This window comes from Amaranthus tricolor, chromosome 1, assembly GCF_026212465.1.
Source record: "Amaranthus tricolor cultivar Red isolate AtriRed21 chromosome 1, ASM2621246v1, whole genome shotgun sequence".
Taxonomy (NCBI): Eukaryota; Viridiplantae; Streptophyta; class Magnoliopsida; order Caryophyllales; family Amaranthaceae; genus Amaranthus; species Amaranthus tricolor.
Genome location: NC_080047.1, coordinates 17,898,489 through 17,919,489, shown reverse-complemented (window position 1 = coordinate 17,919,489; position 21,001 = coordinate 17,898,489). Strand labels below are relative to the sequence as shown.

Below are 21,001 nucleotides of genomic sequence, written 5' to 3'. Positions count from 1 at the left end.
CATTATAAATGAAGCAAATAAATAGATCAAATTAAAATATAAAGTAATGCTCCCTCCAATTCAAATTACTTGTTCCATTTGGGTTGGGCACACAAGTTAAAGATAGTGGGGGGACCACCTAAAAGATGATAGTTGGAGTATTTTTAAGAGTATGGATTAATTACTAATAATTCTCTCCTTTTTCATAATTAAAGTAGATAAAATTCAAATGTGGTGGGAAAATTCAATTGCACATTACAATTCATTTAATTTACATAATTACATTCCCTAATTTTATGATTGACAAAGTTTTAAAGTATTTAAACTAAAATTACGTAATTAATATTACGAATTGAAGACTTAAAATAAAAAAAATTTTCATTTCTTCCTTGATTTCTCCAACGTCTTTTGTATGGAAACCGATAACGAACAACTCTCTCGCCACATGCACATGCGGATATTAAATCTTTCATTGATTTCATATTTTAAAAACAAAGACAACATGCATTTAGTGTTTAAATTAGATTAATTAGCTACAAATACAACAACAATTTGATTTTTAATTAAAGCCATGTAAATCCGAAAATGTTTCAAACATAGAGAGCAATTTCACAAAACAGAAAACTAAAATGAAGGGACACAGCCAAAACAGAAACCCAAATGGAGGGACACATCCGAAACAGAAATAATTGGCGCCAAGTACAAAGCAGCCAAATCCACAAAATTTATCTTTGGCACCAGAAAGACAAAAAATTCAGCCCACCAAACACAATTGAAGACTTTGGCGCCAGCAAAACAAAAAGGGGAAGACAAATAAAGACAATCCCTTTATAAAAGGGACAACCACAATTAATGAAACCACACATTTTACTTCACTTATTGCTTGAACATCAATTAATATGGAAAAAAATCAAGGGAATTAGACAACTATAGTAGAAAACAAATAATGCATGAGTTGCCTTTGTTTGTCAACAATAAAGGCAAGCCAATACATGGAATCATGAGGAAGATGTCAACAAAATACAAAGTCAGTAAAAAGACTATTTCAAGAATATGGAGCCAAGTCAAACAGCAACAACAACAAAACTCATTCCCAATAAATGTAAACAGCAAAAGGGTTGGGAAGAAATCAAGGGGACAAATCATCTTTGATGACACCAAGTTTAAAAGCCTAGAGAAAGCCAAAAAAACAAGTCAAGCTGTTGTTGCCAAAGCAATGGGTGTGAGTCAAAGCACAATATGAAGATGGAAAAAAAAGATCATAAGAAAGTACACCAATGTAATCAAACCATTGCTAAATGACAAAAACGAGCTTGACAAGTTAATGTTCTGTCTTTCCAGTTGCATTGTAGATGATGAGGGAATCAATTTTAGATTCAATGACGTGTCAAACATTGTACATATAGATGAGAAACTATTTTATTTCACTAGGGCACAACAAACATACTATCTCACACCTAGGGAGGAGGAACCACATAGAGATATTCAATCGAAAAGATATGTGCCCAAAATCATGTTTATGTGTGCAGTGGCTAAACCTTTGTTTTCAAATGATGGTGAACTAATATTTGATGGAAAGATTGGAATCTTTCCTTTTACAACTCAGGTACCAGCTTAGAGGAGCTCAAAGAACAAGAAAAGGGGAGACATGACACTAGTGGAAAAAACCTTATTTGCTGCGATTTTTTGGCTATAATATGCTGCGATGTTGGCCCACAGCAATAGTGATAGCAGCAAATAGCCTATTTTAAATGTTGCGGTTTAAAGCCGCAACAAAAAACTAACTATTTGCTGCGGGCTTCTTAAAAAACCGCAGCAAATAAGCATTATTTGCTGCGGTTTTAAGAAGCCGCAGCAAATAAGTGCTTATTAAAAGAAATATATATATATAATTTTTGTTTTTTGCTTTTTTCGTTTTATAGTATTAAATAATCCAATAATGTACAATGTAATAAACAATGATTAATCCAATGATAATCACCAATTAACACTAATAATCACCAATAATCTCTTTGTAAACTCTCGATCGTATATATAATCACCAATTCACACAGATAATAAAGCAAAGCAGATTTAATACTAGCAAAAATTATCATCACCAAATAAAGATTGATAATTAAATTACATGATTATAATCTTACATGATGTCGTTTATAAGAACAACTACCCATTGAACCATTGAAACCACATACATAAGTAATTATTCACATTCAAATATACAACTATATATATACATAAGTAAATTATTCACATTCAATCTACCCTAAAAATCCTAATTAATTAAAATTATTCACATTCAAATATTCAAGTACATACATAAGTAAATTATTCACATTCAAATATAAAATACATACCTTGGTAATGAGATATGATAATTTTGTTTCTACAATAAGATTATGTAACCTACAATGAAAAACAAATTCAAAATTAGTATAAAAAAGACTAAATCCTTATTAAAACACAATGACTTGAAAAAGAACAAGACTAGCCCTAATTTCGTGGCTTTTGAAGGAAAAGCAACAATGGTGGGTTGAAGAACTTAAACAAAGATGGAGAAGGAAATTCGTGTAGTGGATGGTTATTGAAGCAACAAATTTCAACAACACAGGAACTTGAAGAACTTAAACAAAGTCGTGGGGTTTGGAAGATGATGCACGAAATGAAGAGAAAACACAATAGAGTCGTATGATTTGAAAAACTTGAAGAACTTGAAGAGATTTTTCATGGGTTTTTGAAGAAATTTTCTGAAATTGAAGAGCTTGAAGAAGAAGACAGTCGTCGTCGTGGGTTTTTGAAGAAAGTTATTTTAGGGTTTTAAGCAATTGAACATCAAAATGCGTTTTTTATATTTTTTTTGAACTGACTATTTGCTGCGGGCTTCTTAAAAAACCGCAGCAAATAAGCATTATTTGTTACAGTTTTAAGAAGCCCGCAGCAAATAAGTGCTTATATTAAACGAAAAAAAAATAAATTTATTTTTTATTTTATTTTTTTATTTTTATACTTATTTGCCGCGGGCTTAATAAAATTGCAGCAAATAATGCTTATTTTATTTTTTTTTCGTTTAATAAGCACTTATTTGCTGCGAGCTTAATAAAACCGCAGCAAATAATGCTTATTTGCTGCGAGCATCAGGAAAACCGCAGCATTTGTTCTATATATTTTTTTTTCTTTTTTTTTTTTGCTATTTAATGCTGCGTCTAAGGAAAACCGCAGCAAATGAGGTTTTTTCCACTAGTGTGAGACCAAACCCATACAATCAATTACTAAGAATCACATGAGGAATATAATTGTGCAAAAAATATTGTCAGCAATAAGAAACAAATGGCCATAAGGAGCAAGCAAGACAATTTTCATCCAACAAGACAACAAACCACACATTTTGGATGATGATTTAAGATTTAGAGAAGGCAGCAACATTAAAGGGATTTGACTTTCATTTAGTTCAACAGCCACCTAATTCTCTAGACATGAATGTCTTGGACTTAGGCTTTTTCAGATCAATACAAGCACTTCAACACCAAAAATCAGCATACAATTATTAACAAATGGTGAAGGTAGTTAATCATGCATTTGATTCTTTACAACCAACTACCATGAAATTCGTTTTGATCACTTTACAAGCATGTAAAGTTGAAGTGATAAAAAAATTTAGGGGTATAGACTATCACATTCTTCACATGAACAAGACCAAACTTGCAAGGCAGGGAAGACTCCCTGAGTATATGAGTGTAAGGAGGGAGATCATTTATGATTCCCTGCGTTATTTGGATACAAAAGTTGAAAAAAGCATGTTTGACATCATCTTATTCTACTTAGGCATAAATGATCAACAATTTTTCCACCAAGCAGGAGAAGGAACATCACAAACCAATGAACAAGTAGGGGGAACAACAGAAGCAGTTGAATCAGGAAGGGGACCAGCAGCAACAACAACAACAAATGATGAACCAGCAACAGCACAAACATCACAAGAACAAAATCAAAATCCAACAACAAATGAGGAAGCAGAAGAAACAGAGTTCATGTGAACACAGCACAGAGATCAACAACAACAAACGAAGAACACAAACTTTGGGAAATTACAAGGGCAAAGAAACACATATGAAAATACAAGAGCATACTTTTGGGTTAATTGTGAATACTCACTGTTGGGAAACGTTAGGTCAAAAAAATGTTTAGAATGTAAACATCAGTATGACATCTCATGAAGTTGTTTAAGACTAAACATTTTAATGAAATGCAAAAGATGAACATATTTTGTATGGCCTCAAACATGATCAAGTTGTTGTCTCTCAGAGAACAAATGTTCTCATCACAAAGAACCCTAACAATACATGTTGCATATCAAACAAAGAAAAAACAAAACAATACCGAAATCATCATAAGTCAGAAAGGTTGTGTATATCCACATACGAGAGAAGGGTCCATGAACATTATCAAAATCAGGCTTCACATCAGCATCATCAAGTAACTCTTCGTAAAGAGGGGAAAAGATCCTCAATATAAAGATCTTGTAGATCTAGTTGTAAATCAAACAAACCCTCTATTTTTTCATCCTTTGAATTCAACTCCCTTCCCCAATTAGGATCCGTTTCCACTAAATCATTGTCCTCAAAAGGAAGAAATCCATGAAAGACACGATCTTGGTGAATCCATACTCTTTAAAAAACCAGATCTACAAAGAAAGATCATACAGGAAAGAGAGAGGTGAACCTAGATCTAATTTTGGGTTTATTGGGTAATGTCAATGAGTAAGGGAGAGGACTGAGGAGAGCGATGAAGAGGAGAGAGAGGGAAACTAAGTATAAAGATGAAGAGAACGAAGGTGGAAGATGATGATATTCATCTTCAAAGATGAAGACTCAACACAGGATGAAGATGAAGATGAAGATGAAGATGTAGAGACCTACGAAACATGGACACGACTGGCATGTGACGTGTCGCGTGTCCGACACGTGTCAGACACGGACACGCGACGGACACGCGAAAATCCGTGTCCGACACGCCAAATGAAGTGTTCAATTTTTTAATATTTTTTCGGACACGTGGACACGGCATGGACACGCGACGGACACGGCTAGGGACACGGCAAGGGACACGTGTCGTTTTTTAAAAAAAAAAAAAAAATTGAAAAAACTGAAGAAATAAACCCCTCTACCACGCGGTCACGGATTTTCAGCTCTCACTCTCACTTACTCTCATCTCAAATCTCACTTTGAGTTACTAGACTCACGCGGTCACGCCTCCAGTCCACCACGCCTGCTCCTCTAACCCTAAAACGGCTGCTCCTCCACCACGCCACCGCCACCGACGGCTTCACTGAGTGGTGCTGTGGTCTGCTCCAGTGCTCCTCAAACACTCGACGGCTGCTGTGGACTGTGATGGATATTTGATTTCAACTTGATTACTGTATTGGTAACCATGGTTGAGAAAATATATTCGATCTGAAAGTACCGAAAAGGAAAGAAGTTCGAGAAATGGTTGAATAGAGAAAGAGTGAAATACCTGCAGAAGACTGAAGATATGACTAACCTTTGAACCCTTTTAATAGCCGTGATTTGCTTTCTTTGATTCTTCATCAACTAGTTTATTTTAAACTGTCCCACTAAATTTATTTTTTTGGCATTTTAGAGCGAGAGAAATGTATTGATAAAAAATTGAAAAAAAAACAACGATTGTATGACTATTTTTAAATACTCATGTTGTTTATTTGGTACTTATTTGAATATTATGTGAGTTTTATAATTTTAAAGTGTTTATTTACAAATATCAAATGAAAGATTGTAAAATTATCTTTAATTTGATATATTTATTATATTAGCATTTACGTGTCCCCGTGTCCGCCATTTTTAAGTTGGCGTTTTCCCGTACCCGTGTCGTGTCCGTGTCCGTGTCCGTTTTAGTGCAACCTAGATAGAGACATGATTTTAGAGTTAGGAAATGTCGGTGAGTAAGGGAGGGGGGATGGGTTTTATGGAAAAGGGAGGGAAAATTAGTGTGTTAATTATGTTGGGGAGGGTTAATTAGTATACATAAGTAAGTTAAGTGGGGGTAATTTGGTAATATTACATGGGAAATGAGGATAGGTTGGTAAAAAATCTATGGTAAAAAAGAAAATGGGACAACAAAGGTGAATTTACCCAATAAGGAAATAAGACAAGTAATTTGAATTGGAAGGAGTACAAATTTAGACCAACGAATACTAAATAAGGATACTCCCTCTTCTCTATATAGAATTATGTTTGATTAAATTGTTATGTATTTGGTTGATTGTTATTATATTGTAAATATCATATTACAATTTTATCAATAAATTATTTGGTTAATGTAATAAAAACCACTAAATAAGGATAAAACGAAAAAAGGAAGATGCCAAACGGACAACGACCAGCAATAAGATGTGTCCACAAGTTTGAAGTTACATTCACCAATGAAACGCAAGAAAGATGTTCTCAAATCTCAATAGATGAACCTAAGCTGCTCGATACGCCACACGATTTTTACACACTCTCAATACTCGAGTACCCTACCCGTTCTGCCTGAAAATTCTGTCATTTTCCCATGTCCATTCTTGAAACAATCTTCTGTTGCCATTAGTATCTGGGTTCTGAGAAACCCATTTGCAGAATTCAGCTTCAAACTCACAAAAACCTTGATTTTAGCGTAATTTGAGGGCATTCTAAAGTTGGGTTGATTCCCTTCTAGTATTTTTCTGGGTCAAAAACTTAAAATGTTGCCTGTATGCTCAGCCACCCGTTGTTCTTCTCACTCACAGGTAACATTTAATATCTGCTTCAAATTTTCACTCCTTAGCTTTTAAAGTTGGGCTAAGATGATTGTATTTTATAGTCATTAAGCATCATCGTCATCATCATACCCGGTATACCCGTTCATAGAATTATGATTAGGGTCTGCGGAGAGTTGATACCATTGCCATAAAAGGAGGTTGCACTTGTAGCCAATAGCACTCTTGGCTTGAGAAAGACCTCAAATGAAAACAAAATATTTCATAGATACTAATGTTGTTATAATGAAAGTTGAAAGTTCATTTTTGATTTTTCATTTATCTATGCATTGGGAGATGATTATTTGACTACTTGTAGAGATTATGAAAACATTTGATCTTTTGATGCATCAATGTTAGAAAATGATAGTTATTTGAATGAATTTCTGTTAAGATGATTTAGTGATTTGAAAACAGTTGGTTATTGACTTTCTTAATGGTGAATTAATGACGAGAATCATGGGTTTGCCTAGTGAACCCACTTCTACAAGTTAATGTTGCTTTTATATAAAATTAAAATCCAACTGATTTGAGGATTTGGCTTGTTGAACTATGAGTTTCTATCATTGTGGTCTTTTAAAATGAGAAATGCTAAGTTTCTATCATTGTGCACTTTTAGAATGAGAAATGCTAAAAACATTTGTGACATGTTTTGCAACCTTTTTTGGTTTTGCAGATTTTGTTAAATGATGGGTTACGGTACCTCACTCGATCACAAAAGATGTTTGGTGTCCGATGCCTTTCAGGAGACACATCAATTCCTAGCATGTCGAATGGACTATGTCCCGGGGGATTTCTTCAAAAGGAAGCTGTAAATTCTCTCAATTATGATTTTGTTGATGGGCATAAAATGTTATTGAATGAATGGAGTTACTCTACTGGAAAGATGAATGATGCATTTTTAAGAGGCCGAGAACATCTAACCTTTGTGGAGGATTCTGCTGCCTTTGTGTCACAAGATAATCAGCTAGGATACGACGTGGTAAATAGTGCTGATATCTTGTTAGGAACTCCTAATAAAGAGGCAATCTCTATTGTGGATCTTGTCTCTGACAGTACAAGCAATGTGTCTGACACTGTTAGTTCCAGTTCTCAGTCAATGCCTCCTTCCAGCACTAGTTTTGAGAGTGTTCTTTCTCAAACAAATGAATCAGTAAGAGCTTCTTTCGTTAAGGGGGAAAGTGCATTGAATAGCTTTGTGGATAATATTACTTCAACGATAACAGACGTTATCAAGGAGGGCAATGAGACAATTGAAAAACTAACTTCTAAAGTGCTTTCCTCTTTTGATCAAGCCGGCGATCTTGCACGTGCTAAACTGAACAGTCTTCCGAGTAGCCTGCAGCAGTCCAGCGGAAAAGCTGGCATTGTAGCTCTTGATTTACTAAGAAAGACTATTCTTGTGGTTGAAGATTCTTTAGTTAAGGGAAGTAAATTTGTCTACTACTCATATGAGACTTTTAAAGAGTTTCTTCCACCAGAGATTCAGAATGGAATCAAATCATTTGAGGATAAATCTAGTGATATTTTGAGGCCAGTGGGGATGGTTTTCCTGCAGGTGATGTTTTGTCTTAGTTTTTTCAGACTTTTTCTCTGTAAAGTGATGATCTACCATGAGCTTTGAGTTTTACTAAGTGTTCATGCAGATAATCCTTACTGATAATTGTTTCATCATGAAAGATTAGAAATCTTAAACTGCATGCTTCATGACTAATAATCATGAGAGGGTGTTTTATAGGGCATCCTTTCTACCCAAACATAGGGTTGGCATTTTACTATGGTATATATTTTTTTGTTGCATGTGGGATTGATTGGCCTATATCGGTCGTCAAATGGACAATTATAGATAAACTTGCATTAATTTTCATGGTTTTTTTAGTAGCCGCATAATTATGATCGTCAAATGGTATCTTCTTGTCCTGAAAATATGGCTTTTATGTGCAGGTATACTCTTCCATTGAAGGGGTGGAGAGAAGTTTAGGCTTAGACCCCTCGGACCCAATCATCCCATTTGTTCTTTTCTTTGGCACTGCATCTTCTTTATGGTAGTGATGTTGAACTCCTAATTCCATTATTTTTTGTGTGACATTGGTTCACTCCAAAATTTTACAGCAAATTAATGCTGTTTTTCAGATTTGTGCAGGGCTGTATATTGGCTGGTCACTTTCAGTGGGTATGCTGGAGATGTGTCTCCTGAAGTGGCTTTTGAGTTCTTGTCAGGGAAGGATAGTGCTATCCTTGTAGACGTCAGGACTGAGGCAAGTTTCTATATAATAACACCATTAGTGATGTATTAAAGTTTTCTCAAGTTTTCTTCTCATGTAATTCTTGACCCGAGGGGTTTTAGATGATCATTTGAATTGATTTTCTTAGTTGTAGATTAGTATCAAACAGGGAAAAATAAATTATAATCTTTGTTAGCAATAATTTTCCACATTGATTTGTTTTGATTCATGTTGTCAACCGCAATTGTTGAGATTAAGGTTTTGGCGTTGTTGTATGTTCATATCTTTTGGCAGCTACTTACATTGTTTATATTTATAAATTTGAAGGATCTGAGGGAACGAGATGGAATCCCTGATCTTAGACGAGCAGCGAGATTTCGGTATGCTGATGTATCCTTGCCCAAGGTTTGACTAACAGTATCCTATTGAGGATTTCATTGATTTTTTTTGTGTGTGCAAAATATTAATCCTTGCTGTGACAAGAAGAGAAAAAGATTATATAAGTAGTTCACTGTGGGATAGATGAATTTCAACATAAAAAGATTGATTCTGTTACTGTCAGGTTGACGGTTCTTTGAGGAAATTAATGAAGAGCAGCAAAGATCTTGATGACTCATTAACAGCCGCAGTGATTCGAGATTTGAAGAATGTTCAAGTATGCTCGTAGCCTTGTATTGCTGTTTATATAATAGGAAATATATGATATTGTATCACTAATCACTAAATCCGCTCTCCGGTTTCCTCCTAATAACACCCCTAAAATTCAGTTTCAATGTTTTGAAATTCGCATGATGTAGAGTAAGCCTTTAACACTCAAAATTGTTTATTTTTTATATAGATTGCTAGTTGTAATTGTAGGAAGTTTTCTTTTGCTTAGCTGTTAACTTGTTCTCTTTCTGAAACAAATTTTAAATGAGTTTGATCGAATCTTCTAACTGCATTTGATGCATAAATTCTTTATCAAACATAGTGTCTCATAACATGTCTTCTGCTACCTATAGGACAGGTCCAAAATCATAGTTATGGATGCTGATGGAAGTAATGCAAAAGGAATTGCAAGATCCTTAAGGAAGCTCGGGGTTAAGGTATGTTATCTTTGATTCTAGTTTCAATTGCAATGAACCTTTTATGCGATTAAACCTCAACTATTAAGCAGACGATCTTTGAATAAACATGCATGACATACTAGGTATTAGTGGAGCTGATAAGGCATCGCGTATTGCATGATCATTAAGGATATCTTAGTATTGTAAATTGATCACTTATGTGTTCGTACCAATTTGCGCTGAAAAATTGAACTCTCTAAAGGGTGTGGGGGTTACAATTGGAACTTTTTCCTTCTATTGCAGCTGGGGTTAAAGCTTCCCATAATTTTACATTAAGCATCGTCTTTTTAAAGACTCATAATGAAGTAACATGAAATTAGTTGATTTTTGGATATTCACTCATTGGAATTCTAAGTTATGACTCAAAATTCTTTGGAATTTTGTTTTAAGTTAATATCCCCATTGTCAATGCAGTCACAATTACATGCAACACGAACCACTCAACAATTTAGAATTTGGGGAATGAGATCTTTAAATTCGAAAATTATAATTCAATAATTATGTAAAAATAGAGACCATATAAGTTGATTCTTTAATCCTTCGTCCGTGTTCAAGTTGCTGAAACTCTATGCATCTGTTTTGAATAGTAACTTCTTTAAATGTATCTTATTGACATGAATGAAGCGACTTCTCTCTCTCACATACACACACACATATTCATACACAAACACCTAGTCTCTTTTGCATCTACTTGTGCTTAGTGTGCTCTTTGTAGAGTAGATCTTCTTTTTGTTAATGTTTATCTTTGTTTATGTGACAGAGACCATATGTCCTCCAGGGTGGTTTCAAGTCCTGGATTGATAGTGGCCTTCGTGCTAAGGAGCTGAAACCTGAGACTGCATTTACCATACTCAACGAGGTAGTTCTTATGCCATTCCTTTTTAATTCCTAGATGCGATCCATTTTCTGGAAACTGAGTGATTTTCTTCCTTTTTTTATAACTAGAATCACTTCGTTTGTATATTTCTTTGAATTACTATAACTTGTGAGCGATTAAATTACCTTTTGTTCTTTAATACAAGATAGGATATTACTTTTTTTTTTCTTCCTTCTTGATGTTCATATACAAACATATATCTAGGGTTGGATTTCATATCAAAATAAGAATACCACATTAGAATTTACATAGTTTTGATCTTTGTTACTTGAATGTTGACTATTGAGGAAGATGATAGGTGTATGCACAGTCAAGTTTAACTATTTGTCCCAAGTAGGTTGGTGGTTTGTTGAATGCAATGAAAGAGTAATCTAGGCTTAGGGAGACCTTAATTTGTTTTATTCATGCATTTTATGGTTAACTTCGTAGAAACAGGATGGGTGAAGCTGAAAATTTTGGAATAAACATTTGTTGCTGTCTTGTGTATGATGAGGATGCTGTCCTGTGTGTACCTCAGTTGTTTTGGGAAGCGAGGGAGGGTATTGTATTAGGAATAAAGAAGGTATGCCATTTGAGGATTTTTTTTCAGATAAAGAAATAGGGAATCACGATCTTACTGATTTCAAGGATAATTTATCTGAGAGAGGGTGTGTATTGGTCATGATGCTCATCTTATGTGTTAGGTAGATGGAAAAGGTCCTATTTTGGTCACATGGCGAACTAGATCTGTTGCTCATGACTCATCTTGTACTTGCAACACAATTAAAATGCTAACATTTGAAGCGGAGCATTTCACTAGAAACAGAACAAAAATTTTGGTTGATTGACATTGGTGATTTGTCCTATTATGAGTTAATAATACATTTCATATGGAAGGTAGGTTTGCAGCATGACAAGTAGTTCCACACTATTGTTTTTCTTCCATTCCCTCCATCTATCCTCTACTTTGTACACATAGTATGATTGGCCACATTTTTCTTAAACTCTAGCCCTCCATATGGATATAAAGGTAAATTGGTGAATTTCTTACTAGATAATTTTTTTTTTTTGCCTTAAAAGGAATAACAGAGAGGTGAGGGGCAAGGTATTGTGGTTTTTGGTGGAATAAGATTCTTGCTTCTTATTGGAATTATAATAGACCCTTTCCCCTCCAAACACATCATTTTTACTTTTTTTTTTAAAATTTTTAAAATATGATATACTACTGTATAGCTTTATCTTTTCAGGAAGCAGAGGCAATCCTTGAAGAGTTGAAGCCCACTCCAGTGCAAGTCTTAGGGGTCACAGTGGTAAGTGGCAGTTATTGCATTGAGAATTACCAACTAAGATTCAATTGTTGTTAAGATTTTGAGTATATATCTATAAATCTCTGAAGTTGACTGAAGAGTCATGGATTTCGTTTATGGAAATTTTTGCTTATTGCGTTCATATGCAGATTTATTTATATATATTTTTTTCATTGCAGGGTTCTGTTGCTGCATTGTATGCATTGTTAGGTTTGTTTCCTCCATCCTCTTCAAATTAATTAAACGTACTAGTTTGAGTTGTTATTAGATTGAGTTGACGCTTGCAACCAATGATTTGTAGACTAGTCTTGACTAGAGAATTAGATGATCAGAATTTCCATGTCAGTATTGATATCTAATCTGAATACTGATGGGTTCTTAACTATGCAGTAATGCCTTCACTTTCTCACATTTTGGACTTTAAATTGGAATTTGGAAAGGCTTTAAACCTTGTAAATAGTTACACCACTTTTCTGGAATATACATCTACATTTGGTCTAGTTGAGTTCTCCGAATAAACTTGTTCATAATGTGTTGTTGATGATGGATTATCACATTTATTTTCATCCCGTGTTTTCTAGATTCAGGTCTTGCTTCCATGAAGCTCTCTGATTGATGCAAAAATTGCAACTGTTAGTTGGAGAATATGAGGGAGAATGCATCATATTTTTATTCGTAAAATAGTTCAATAATAATGATTTCAATCTGATATAAGCTAACAAACTCTATGTGATGGTCTAATGGTATGTTGCTGAATTGGAACAAGCAGAACAGAGGCAGCTTCACTTGTGTTTCCTCAATATGTTTGTAGCAACTGTTTTTTCTTTTAGCATATTGGATCATTAAATGCCTTACATGTTTGTATTCTAAGAGCATGTTTGTATTCTAAGAGCATGTTGTGTGGTTTCAGAATGGGAGACAACTTTGCAATTTATTGGTATTATTGGGCTTGCCCAGGTACAGTTCTAAATCCCTGATATAATTTGAATATAGTTCTGTCATTTGCCCGGTTTATTAGAAACTAGAGTAATAACGAAAGGTAAATGATGCAATTTGATGCTTTTATATATTTTGCTAACGTCCATCTTGTATCAATATAAATAAAATTTGCAATTTTGATAAGTAAAATGGCTCATAAGATCATTTGCAGTTCTATTTAAGTGAAGTTTTCCAATCAAGAGTCAATCATAAACCTCTTTTTTTCCATGCGTACATCCGACCCCCATATCCCTCCCAAGTGGGAGACTATAAGTACTATTGGGGTAATGGATAGTCATGTTGAAAGTTTGATGTCCATTCTCAATGGAGCTAAAGATTTGTAGTTTTTTGGTAGTAAAATGACTCACTAATAATTCATTTGCACTTCTTATTTATGCGGATTGGCAAATGATGTCTACATTATCGGGTCAATATGAAACACCTTCTTTGTTATCAAAAAGTGTAATATTGCGGATGCCTGCCTACTGTTATTTGTCAAGCAATACTAAGCCTTGGGATATATGGAGCTGATGGCTCCTGAGTCTTGACTACTTCAGCAGCTTGTCTTTCTAAAGATATTAATACTGCCTTCATGTGATACACCCGTGTATCTAAAGATATTAATACTTAATTGGAATGGCAGCTACTATCTGAATGTTAGTGTATTAGACGTCTTTCAATAATATGCTATTGTTTATAGTATTAGTAATGTTTCCTGGATGATTATGCTGTTATTAAATTGCGTTTTTTAGTTTTCATTAACTTTCTCCTATTTTCTCAAACATTGTAGACTATATATCGCCGACTGGCTTCTTATCAGGGTCCTGAAGACATCAGAAAGGATGTCAGGTAATGCCTATACGTTGAATTTTCTACGAGTATCTTTGATCTAAGGTTTAATTATTGCGGTTCTATTCCCTTTCTGGCCTTACTTTTGTTGGGAGAAGTAATTAATAAATTTTTATTCAATTACGAAAAGAAAAGGAATTTAACTAATAGTGCAAAGACTGTCTGGATATCTTGTTTATTGATTGTTGTATACTGTTATTAACTTGTGCCCACCATTACCCGCCCCTTCCCATGGTTGCATGTCTTAAATAGTGAATTCTCTCAGGTTAAAAAAAGAACTTCTTTCTAAACAAATGCAGTCTGGCTCCGCGAAAAAAATTTAGTCACTAAGCCCCTTTGCTAAGTTTATTGACTGCCGCTGAAGCATCTGAATATATTGGTTATTTTGTTAAACAATTCAATCAAAGGTTTGATTGGAAGTTCCTTGTGGTTAATGAATGTGTCGCCTTAAGGGAATAACAGTATGCATAGTAGGCCTTGTCTCCTTTCGCTCGTTTTTTTTGTAGAAATGGGCATATTTTTCATTCTCTGACGTTGTTTCATTCTTTCCTCTCAACCTTAAGTCCGTGTTATTTTGCATATCGGTCACATGATGATCGAAGAGCATAGCTTTAGTAGGAACGTGTTATAAAAAAGACGCTTTAATATACTCGTTTGCTACTTTGATTTATCGATATGCTGCTTCTTCCTGTTGGATATACTGAACTATTTTCTCATATTTACCGATAACTGACTGTGTAATGCTTTTGTGAAGCTTGTTGCTTTCTCCTGTGAAACTTGGAGCACAGGCTGTGCAATGGGCTGGTGGGAAAGTAGAAACGAATGGCAATGGACTTCCATTGTCGCCATCATCATCGGATGTCCAGAACCGTGTATTGCAGGCTGCAGCTAAACACGAGTCCCAACCTTTTGATGCTGAGGGATCATCGCAAGACACGCTGCTCACATCTACCAAAACAGGAGATGAGAACGTGGGTCAAGCAGAGGCGTAACTTCCAATTGTTCATTATAGGGTTGTAATTGATGTATCTTTGTACAAAATATACTGTGTACTGACTGAAGCTCTACCATCTTTCATATGGTGTGTAATTGTGAATGCTTGCCTTCTATTATCTTTTTTGATAACCCAAATTGAAGCCTCCAAAAAACTTAATAACTTTGAACAAGTAATGTGATAAATGAATAAAACTCTTGCAACATTGTCATCATGCAAATTACAAAATGTATCAACCCTTCTAATAAGGTGTTTATGGGCGGCAGATTAAACATACTTATAAATTTTTTACAGACTCGAATTTTCAAAAATTAGAATGCATTTGTTGGCCTATATTTTTTTCCTACTTGTCGAGCGGCATCCATGACTAAATTAAAAAATTAAAATACAATCTCAAAAATTTAAACCTAACACTCCACGCTAGAAACATACATGATACAAAGTCTAAAATTTAACACTTAACAATTAATATCAATGAAAACAAGTCTAAGTACACGAAACAGTTAAATAGTAAAGTTAAACTCTAACTATCTATTTTTAAAAGTTATATTCATAAAAATTTTAAAAAATATATATTTATAAAATAAATAGGTAAATAGATTTATCTATGGGTGTTATTTTTATACCGCTATTTGCCCATTTATTGTAGTGTGCATGTACTATCCGTCCAAATATTAGATTTCTAAAAAAAGTATTGTCAAAGCTATTTTTCGAGTCACATGGATCTCAAATTGGGTGGATCGAGCCTGGTGGGTATTCCACCGATCAACAACTCTACTTCTAAATTAGGAAACAAGTGAACTAAACTTAATTCAATGAGAATGATACAGACGAAGAAAACCAAACACTTTCTTGAAAGAAATATTACCAACAAACACTACTTCAATGAATATCACAAACAGATATCAAAGAAAAAAAGATTAAATCAACCCAATATTTATAGAACAAAGCCAATTTGATTAACAAATCCAAGCAAGGATTAACAAAAAGAATAAACAAATAGAATCATCATATACTTCCAAATTAACATAAGATACACCCAAATAGAGACAAAAGCAAATTTGATTCCCCTTAAACCTGGAGTGGCCATGGCCAATTCTTCAAATCGTCTTCTTTCCCACCTCCATTAACATTTCCACTCCTACTCCCATCCAAACAAGCATGATACTTCAACACAAAAGCCAAACTCATAACAACCCATTCCAAACAGAACATCAATATACATAACCCTCCAGCCAATTTCAAAATCACAGCCCCATCTTCTTCTCTTACATACGATTTCAAAGCACCCAAGAAATTTGATGTAGTCGTAAAGATTAACACTGCCACTGATCCCTGAAATATAGCCGTTAAAACTGTTGCCACCATATGAATGGCATACCATTTATGTGACCCTCCCATGTTTGCGGAAGAGGCGGCGCAACCTGAGACTGCTGCACAGATTGTGATTATGTGGAGGAGAATGAAGAGGAAGCCGACGACAGAAGGGAATAGACGGAGAGAAAGAGTTAAGAAGATGCAGCTTGAGGCGGATCCTAAAAGGATGTAATTGCATAATAGGAAGATTTTATGGGTGTGATTGGTGGATTCTGAGATTTGGAGACCCATTATTGAATTTATGATTCTGGGTTTTCTGTAATTAATGAAGATGATTGAGTTGATGAGAGGGAAACAGAAGATGAAGATTGATGATGAAGTGAAGGAGAGGGATAGTTCGTTTTATATTGGAAGAGAGGTGGTAACGGTCATATTTCAAGATTGATGTGGGGAGAATTTGAAGTTAACGGCTACTTTTTCTGTTTTTGTTTTTGCTGGCAGTCTAATTATCTGAAAAATAGATTGTTTAAAATTCAAATTAAAACAATTTGTAGTCCTTCTGTCTAATTATTATGTTCCGCTTTCATTACACACCATTTTTTTTATATTTTATATGGTAGTCACTAACTATTGAAAAAGGTCGATGTTAGGAATTCTTAAAGAAAATTTCATAAAATAATACTTTACTGTTAAATAATGAGCGACAGTAATATTATGAAGAAAAAACGTTTATTTTTCCGTTATGTTGAGAAATTATCATTTTACCCCTATCTTCTTCCTCCTCCATTCTTCTTCTTAAAATAAATTCCGAGGTATGATAATGCATGTACGATGGCCAATTATTCGCTAGAGTTTATTATTTAGGTATAATTTTTTGTTGTCATAGGATCTTTAGAATAATTAACCCTTTTTTTTGAAAATTTTCATAAATAATGTGTTGATTTGGGCAATAAGTTATTTAATTTATTGACACATAATAATATGTTAACCATTAAAATAATGACATTTGGCTAAGCTCTTATGAATTGTCATTTGTTATTTTTCAGCAAAATTATTAAATAGTATGATATTATTGTTATACTTATAAGCTCATTTAGGAAGAGTTTATTATTAAGCAATAACTCAATAGTTACATTCTTTTTTAGTTCATTTAAATTCTTATTTTAGTACATAAACTTAAACTAATTTTCATTACTAAGAACTTTAGTTGAGTTCTGTAATAATAAACTCAATTCACTTAAACAAGATTTTAGAGACCCAAAATAAAAAATATTGGTTATAATATTTAATTAAGATTATTTGAACAAATATTTAAAAAATAATTCTTTTATTTAATATAATTAAAAAAATGAATATTCAAGAGAATTCAATTAAGTGTTGCATTCAGTTTGTCAAATGTAATTTTGGATACTTGATGAAACACCAAATTTCGAAAAGATGTTTGGTTAATTAATTTTGTGGCAAAAATATTAATGCATTAAATTTTGGTTTTATGTTTCTGAAGTCAATGAAAGAAATAAAACACAATCACATGATCTGCAAAAAATACATTTATCTTGAAATTTGGTAGATTTAAATTACGAACAATTTTATGTAATATATCATTAATTAGAGTTTTAATTAGTGCTTAATAATGTATGTTAAAAAGCTTTCTTAATTTTAATTTTCTGTTTTCTGAGGATAGTGAAATTGGGGAAAATTTGGGTGGCAAATCAATTTTTTAGATATTTTGGAGACAAAATAGTTGGTGGGAAATAGAATATTAGTTTTTTTTGGGGGGGGAAATATTAATTTTTGGAGGGAACAATTAATTTAATGATGGAGAATCAACAACATATTAAAACCCCACTCTCTCTCCTTACCAATTGGCCGTATGCCCGTATTTAAACATCTAAAAAGTTATAAAAAATCAAATAGGATTAATAACATAAATAAAAAAATATTTTTTCTCTGTAAAAACAAATATTACAAGTAATTTAAAATTACATAAAATTTCTACTAAGTACACCTACAGAAGGTCTAGGCCCTATACCAAAAATCTGTCACATAATGCAAGCATAGATTGTCATTTTAAGTAGTTGGACAAAATGTGATCACACAATCATTATTCAACTGAAAAGTAAGTGACTAGCAATGCTGAGGGCCAAAATCAGTAGCAAGTGCAGCATTATTTACCACAACCCATTACCAAATTATCCACTATACATCCAAAGATCAAAGGTTTGATTTCAAGAATCCATCTCACACAATGCCCCAAAATAGTATATGGATATGTGCAACAAAGAACAACAATTAAGAACAAATAACACAATAAATAAACACACTAAGATTTAAGTGGTTCACCCTTAATTGGGCTAGGTCCACTGTCTTAATCTAGATGTTTTATTGCTCCTTTCAAAAGTTCTCCAATGGAAATGTACACTTGATGATGATTACAATTAAAGAAGAAGAGAATTGAGAATAGAGAAAGAAATATGTAGAGAGAGAATGAGGGTATGAAAGCTATCATAGAAAACTATGTGTTTAGCCTTATTTATAGTTTATAGGGTCAAACATTTACAAATAATCCTAAGGCAAATCAAGAAAATCAAAAACAAAACAAGAAACATGTTCCAACATCCAAAGCCGAGTCGGTTTCCCTTAGGGGGGAAAGCGACATAGCTTTCTCTTCTGTTTCCAAATGAGACTTCTTCCTTTAAAGTCTTATATCAAATGTCTGAAATTACCATTTTACCCCTTCCTAAAACACCACATATTAAACCATAATTAAAGACATTAAGTGACACTAATCACCACAACCCACACTAGAAAGTGCTCAGCAACTCATAACCACACGTGGTGCAACAGTCGATCAGCAGTAGCAGTAGCAGTAGCAATGCATCCTCATAAAAAATAGGATCGAATCAACTTTAGTGGGGCATTTTGACTGAATCCTTTGCATAGCATAGCACATTGGGATTTGGGACTGATCATCCATAAGTGAAAACGTTTGCCAAAACCGTTACGATGTTAAGAACGATACGAACAACAATGAACAAAACAACGTTTGACAATGTAATCTAAGCAAAAGAGACACAAAGATTTAAGGAGGTTCACCCAATGATGGCTACGTCCTCCGTGGTGTGTAGTTTCTGTTTATATTATATCAAAAGACTATAAACAACACTTCTCAATGAAGAATTACAATTGAGTAAGAGATAAAACAAAAGGCTATGTGTTTGGCTTAGGGGTTGTTTTTGATGTATTTGATGTGTGAGTATGAGAGCTCTATTTATAGTACTAAGTACTAGAATATTAATAGCTCACTTGAATACATAGTTAATATTAGAATATCAATAGCTCACTTGAATACATAGTTAATATTGAGTAATGAATAATATGAAATAACTCCAAGGATTTGAAAGGTCGAAAAATCAGCATCCCATGCACATCAGAGGATCCGCTCGACCGGAACAGGGAGCTCGCTCGGTCGAGCGAACATCAGCTACATTCTGGAGCATTCTGTCTGACCGCTCGACCCACCAATATGGCTCGCTCGGTCGAGCGGGTAGGTCGAGCGACCTCTCTGCTTCCTCTGTCAGAATTCTGATCGAGCTACAATAAATCAAACCCTTTCTACTTCTTCATTAATCTTCATTAACACCCATAATTCTTCATGAATAGTCTCCACATAATTACACCCATTTGGATTCCACAAAACCAAGAGTCACACATATGAATACACCCATTAAATGTGCACTCAAGTCACACATTCCATTCATAACAATCTCCACCTTGACTTGAGTTCACCCAAGTCAAAACATTCATCAATCCACTTCGTAAACAAGAGAAAAAAAAACATACACACCTCAAATGCCCAAAAGGCATTATCTCAAACAAGGAGCTAAACCAACCAAGTCAACACATAATTCAAACTTGGTTGTAGGTAATGACTTTGTCATCATGTCGGCCGGATTCTCCGTAGTGTCAATCTTCTTTAATAACGCCCTTTTGTGCTCAACTTCATCCCGGATGAAATTATACTTAATATCAATGTGCTTGGACCTTCTATGAAATGTATTTTGATTCCTAGCCAAATGAATTGCACTTTGACTATTACAATGCAGACTTACCTCACACACCTTGTTGTACATTTCACCAACAAGACCTTTAAGCCATTTTGCCTCCTTAAATGATTCGGCCACGGCTATGTACTCTGCTTCGGTTTTTGAAAGAGCAACTACATCTTGCAAAGATGATTGCCAACTTATCGCCGAACCACCCAAAGTAAACACGAACCCACTTGTGGACTTTCTATTATCTAGTTCACCACCATAGTCCGAGTCACAAAACCCGGTTAGCTCGCTTGAATTCTTCCCATACATAAGACAAACATTAGAACTTAGAAGTATCTTTCAAATACCTCAATAATCATTTTAGTGCCTCCCAATGTCCCTTCCCCGGATTAGACATATATCTACTCACCAAACTCACCGCATGGGCAATGTCGGGTCTAGAACATACCATAGCATACATAACACTACCAACGACACTAGTGTATGGGATTCTTACCATTTGCTCTTTTTCCGCCTTTGTTTGTGGACACAACTTCTTGGATAATTTG

The 21,001-nt window shown here is 34.2% G+C and overlaps 3 protein-coding genes across 3 annotated transcripts; 2 read left to right on the top strand and 1 right to left on the bottom strand.

Moving 5' to 3' along the window:
- The first annotated feature begins 925 nt into the window (after positions 1-925).
- LOC130806906 (uncharacterized) lies at positions 926-1,597 on the top strand. Its single transcript, XM_057672144.1, has 2 exons — positions 926-1,199; positions 1,332-1,597. The coding sequence occupies exons 1-2, from the start codon at positions 926-928 to the stop codon at positions 1,595-1,597; spliced, it is 540 nt and encodes a 179-aa protein (XP_057528127.1).
- A 4,775-nt stretch (positions 1,598-6,372) lies between these two features.
- On the top strand, positions 6,373-15,218 carry LOC130800208 (calcium sensing receptor, chloroplastic). The gene is made up of 13 exons (XM_057663999.1): positions 6,373-6,757; positions 7,443-8,324; positions 8,711-8,811; positions 8,910-9,024; positions 9,319-9,396; positions 9,554-9,646; positions 9,993-10,076; positions 10,858-10,956; positions 12,201-12,263; positions 12,440-12,470; positions 13,171-13,217; positions 14,029-14,087; positions 14,842-15,218. The coding sequence occupies exons 1-13, from the start codon at positions 6,713-6,715 to the stop codon at positions 15,077-15,079; spliced, it is 1,935 nt and encodes a 644-aa protein (XP_057519982.1). The 5' UTR covers positions 6,373-6,712; the 3' UTR covers positions 15,080-15,218.
- A 555-nt stretch (positions 15,219-15,773) lies between these two features.
- On the bottom strand, positions 15,774-16,768 carry LOC130800977 (uncharacterized). Its single transcript, XM_057664920.1, has one exon. It carries the CDS (start codon positions 16,687-16,689, stop codon positions 16,153-16,155), a length of 537 nt encoding a protein of 178 aa, XP_057520903.1. The 5' UTR covers positions 16,690-16,768; the 3' UTR covers positions 15,774-16,152.
- Positions 16,769-21,001: the final 4,233 nt, after the last annotated feature.

Bases quoted from the DNA above. Each gene is read 5' to 3' on its own strand.
- LOC130800208 (XM_057663999.1), top strand. From the start codon at position 6,713: ATGTTGCCTGTATGCTCAGCCACCCGTTGTTCTTCTCACTCACAG. The intron at 9,025-9,318 runs GCAAGTTTCTAT...ATAAATTTGAAG, and splicing joins TTGTAGACGTCAGGACTGAG to GATCTGAGGGAACGAGATGG. The intron at 9,647-9,992 runs GTATGCTCGTAG...TGCTACCTATAG, and splicing joins GAGATTTGAAGAATGTTCAA to GACAGGTCCAAAATCATAGT.
- LOC130806906 (XM_057672144.1), top strand. From the start codon at position 926: ATGCATGAGTTGCCTTTGTTTGTCAACAATAAAGGCAAGCCAATACAT. The intron at 1,200-1,331 runs GTGTGAGTCAAA...GTTGCATTGTAG, and splicing joins TGTTGTTGCCAAAGCAATGG to ATGATGAGGGAATCAATTTT.
- LOC130800977 (XM_057664920.1), bottom strand. From the start codon at position 16,689: ATGGGTCTCCAAATCTCAGAATCCACCAATCACACCCATAAAATCTTC.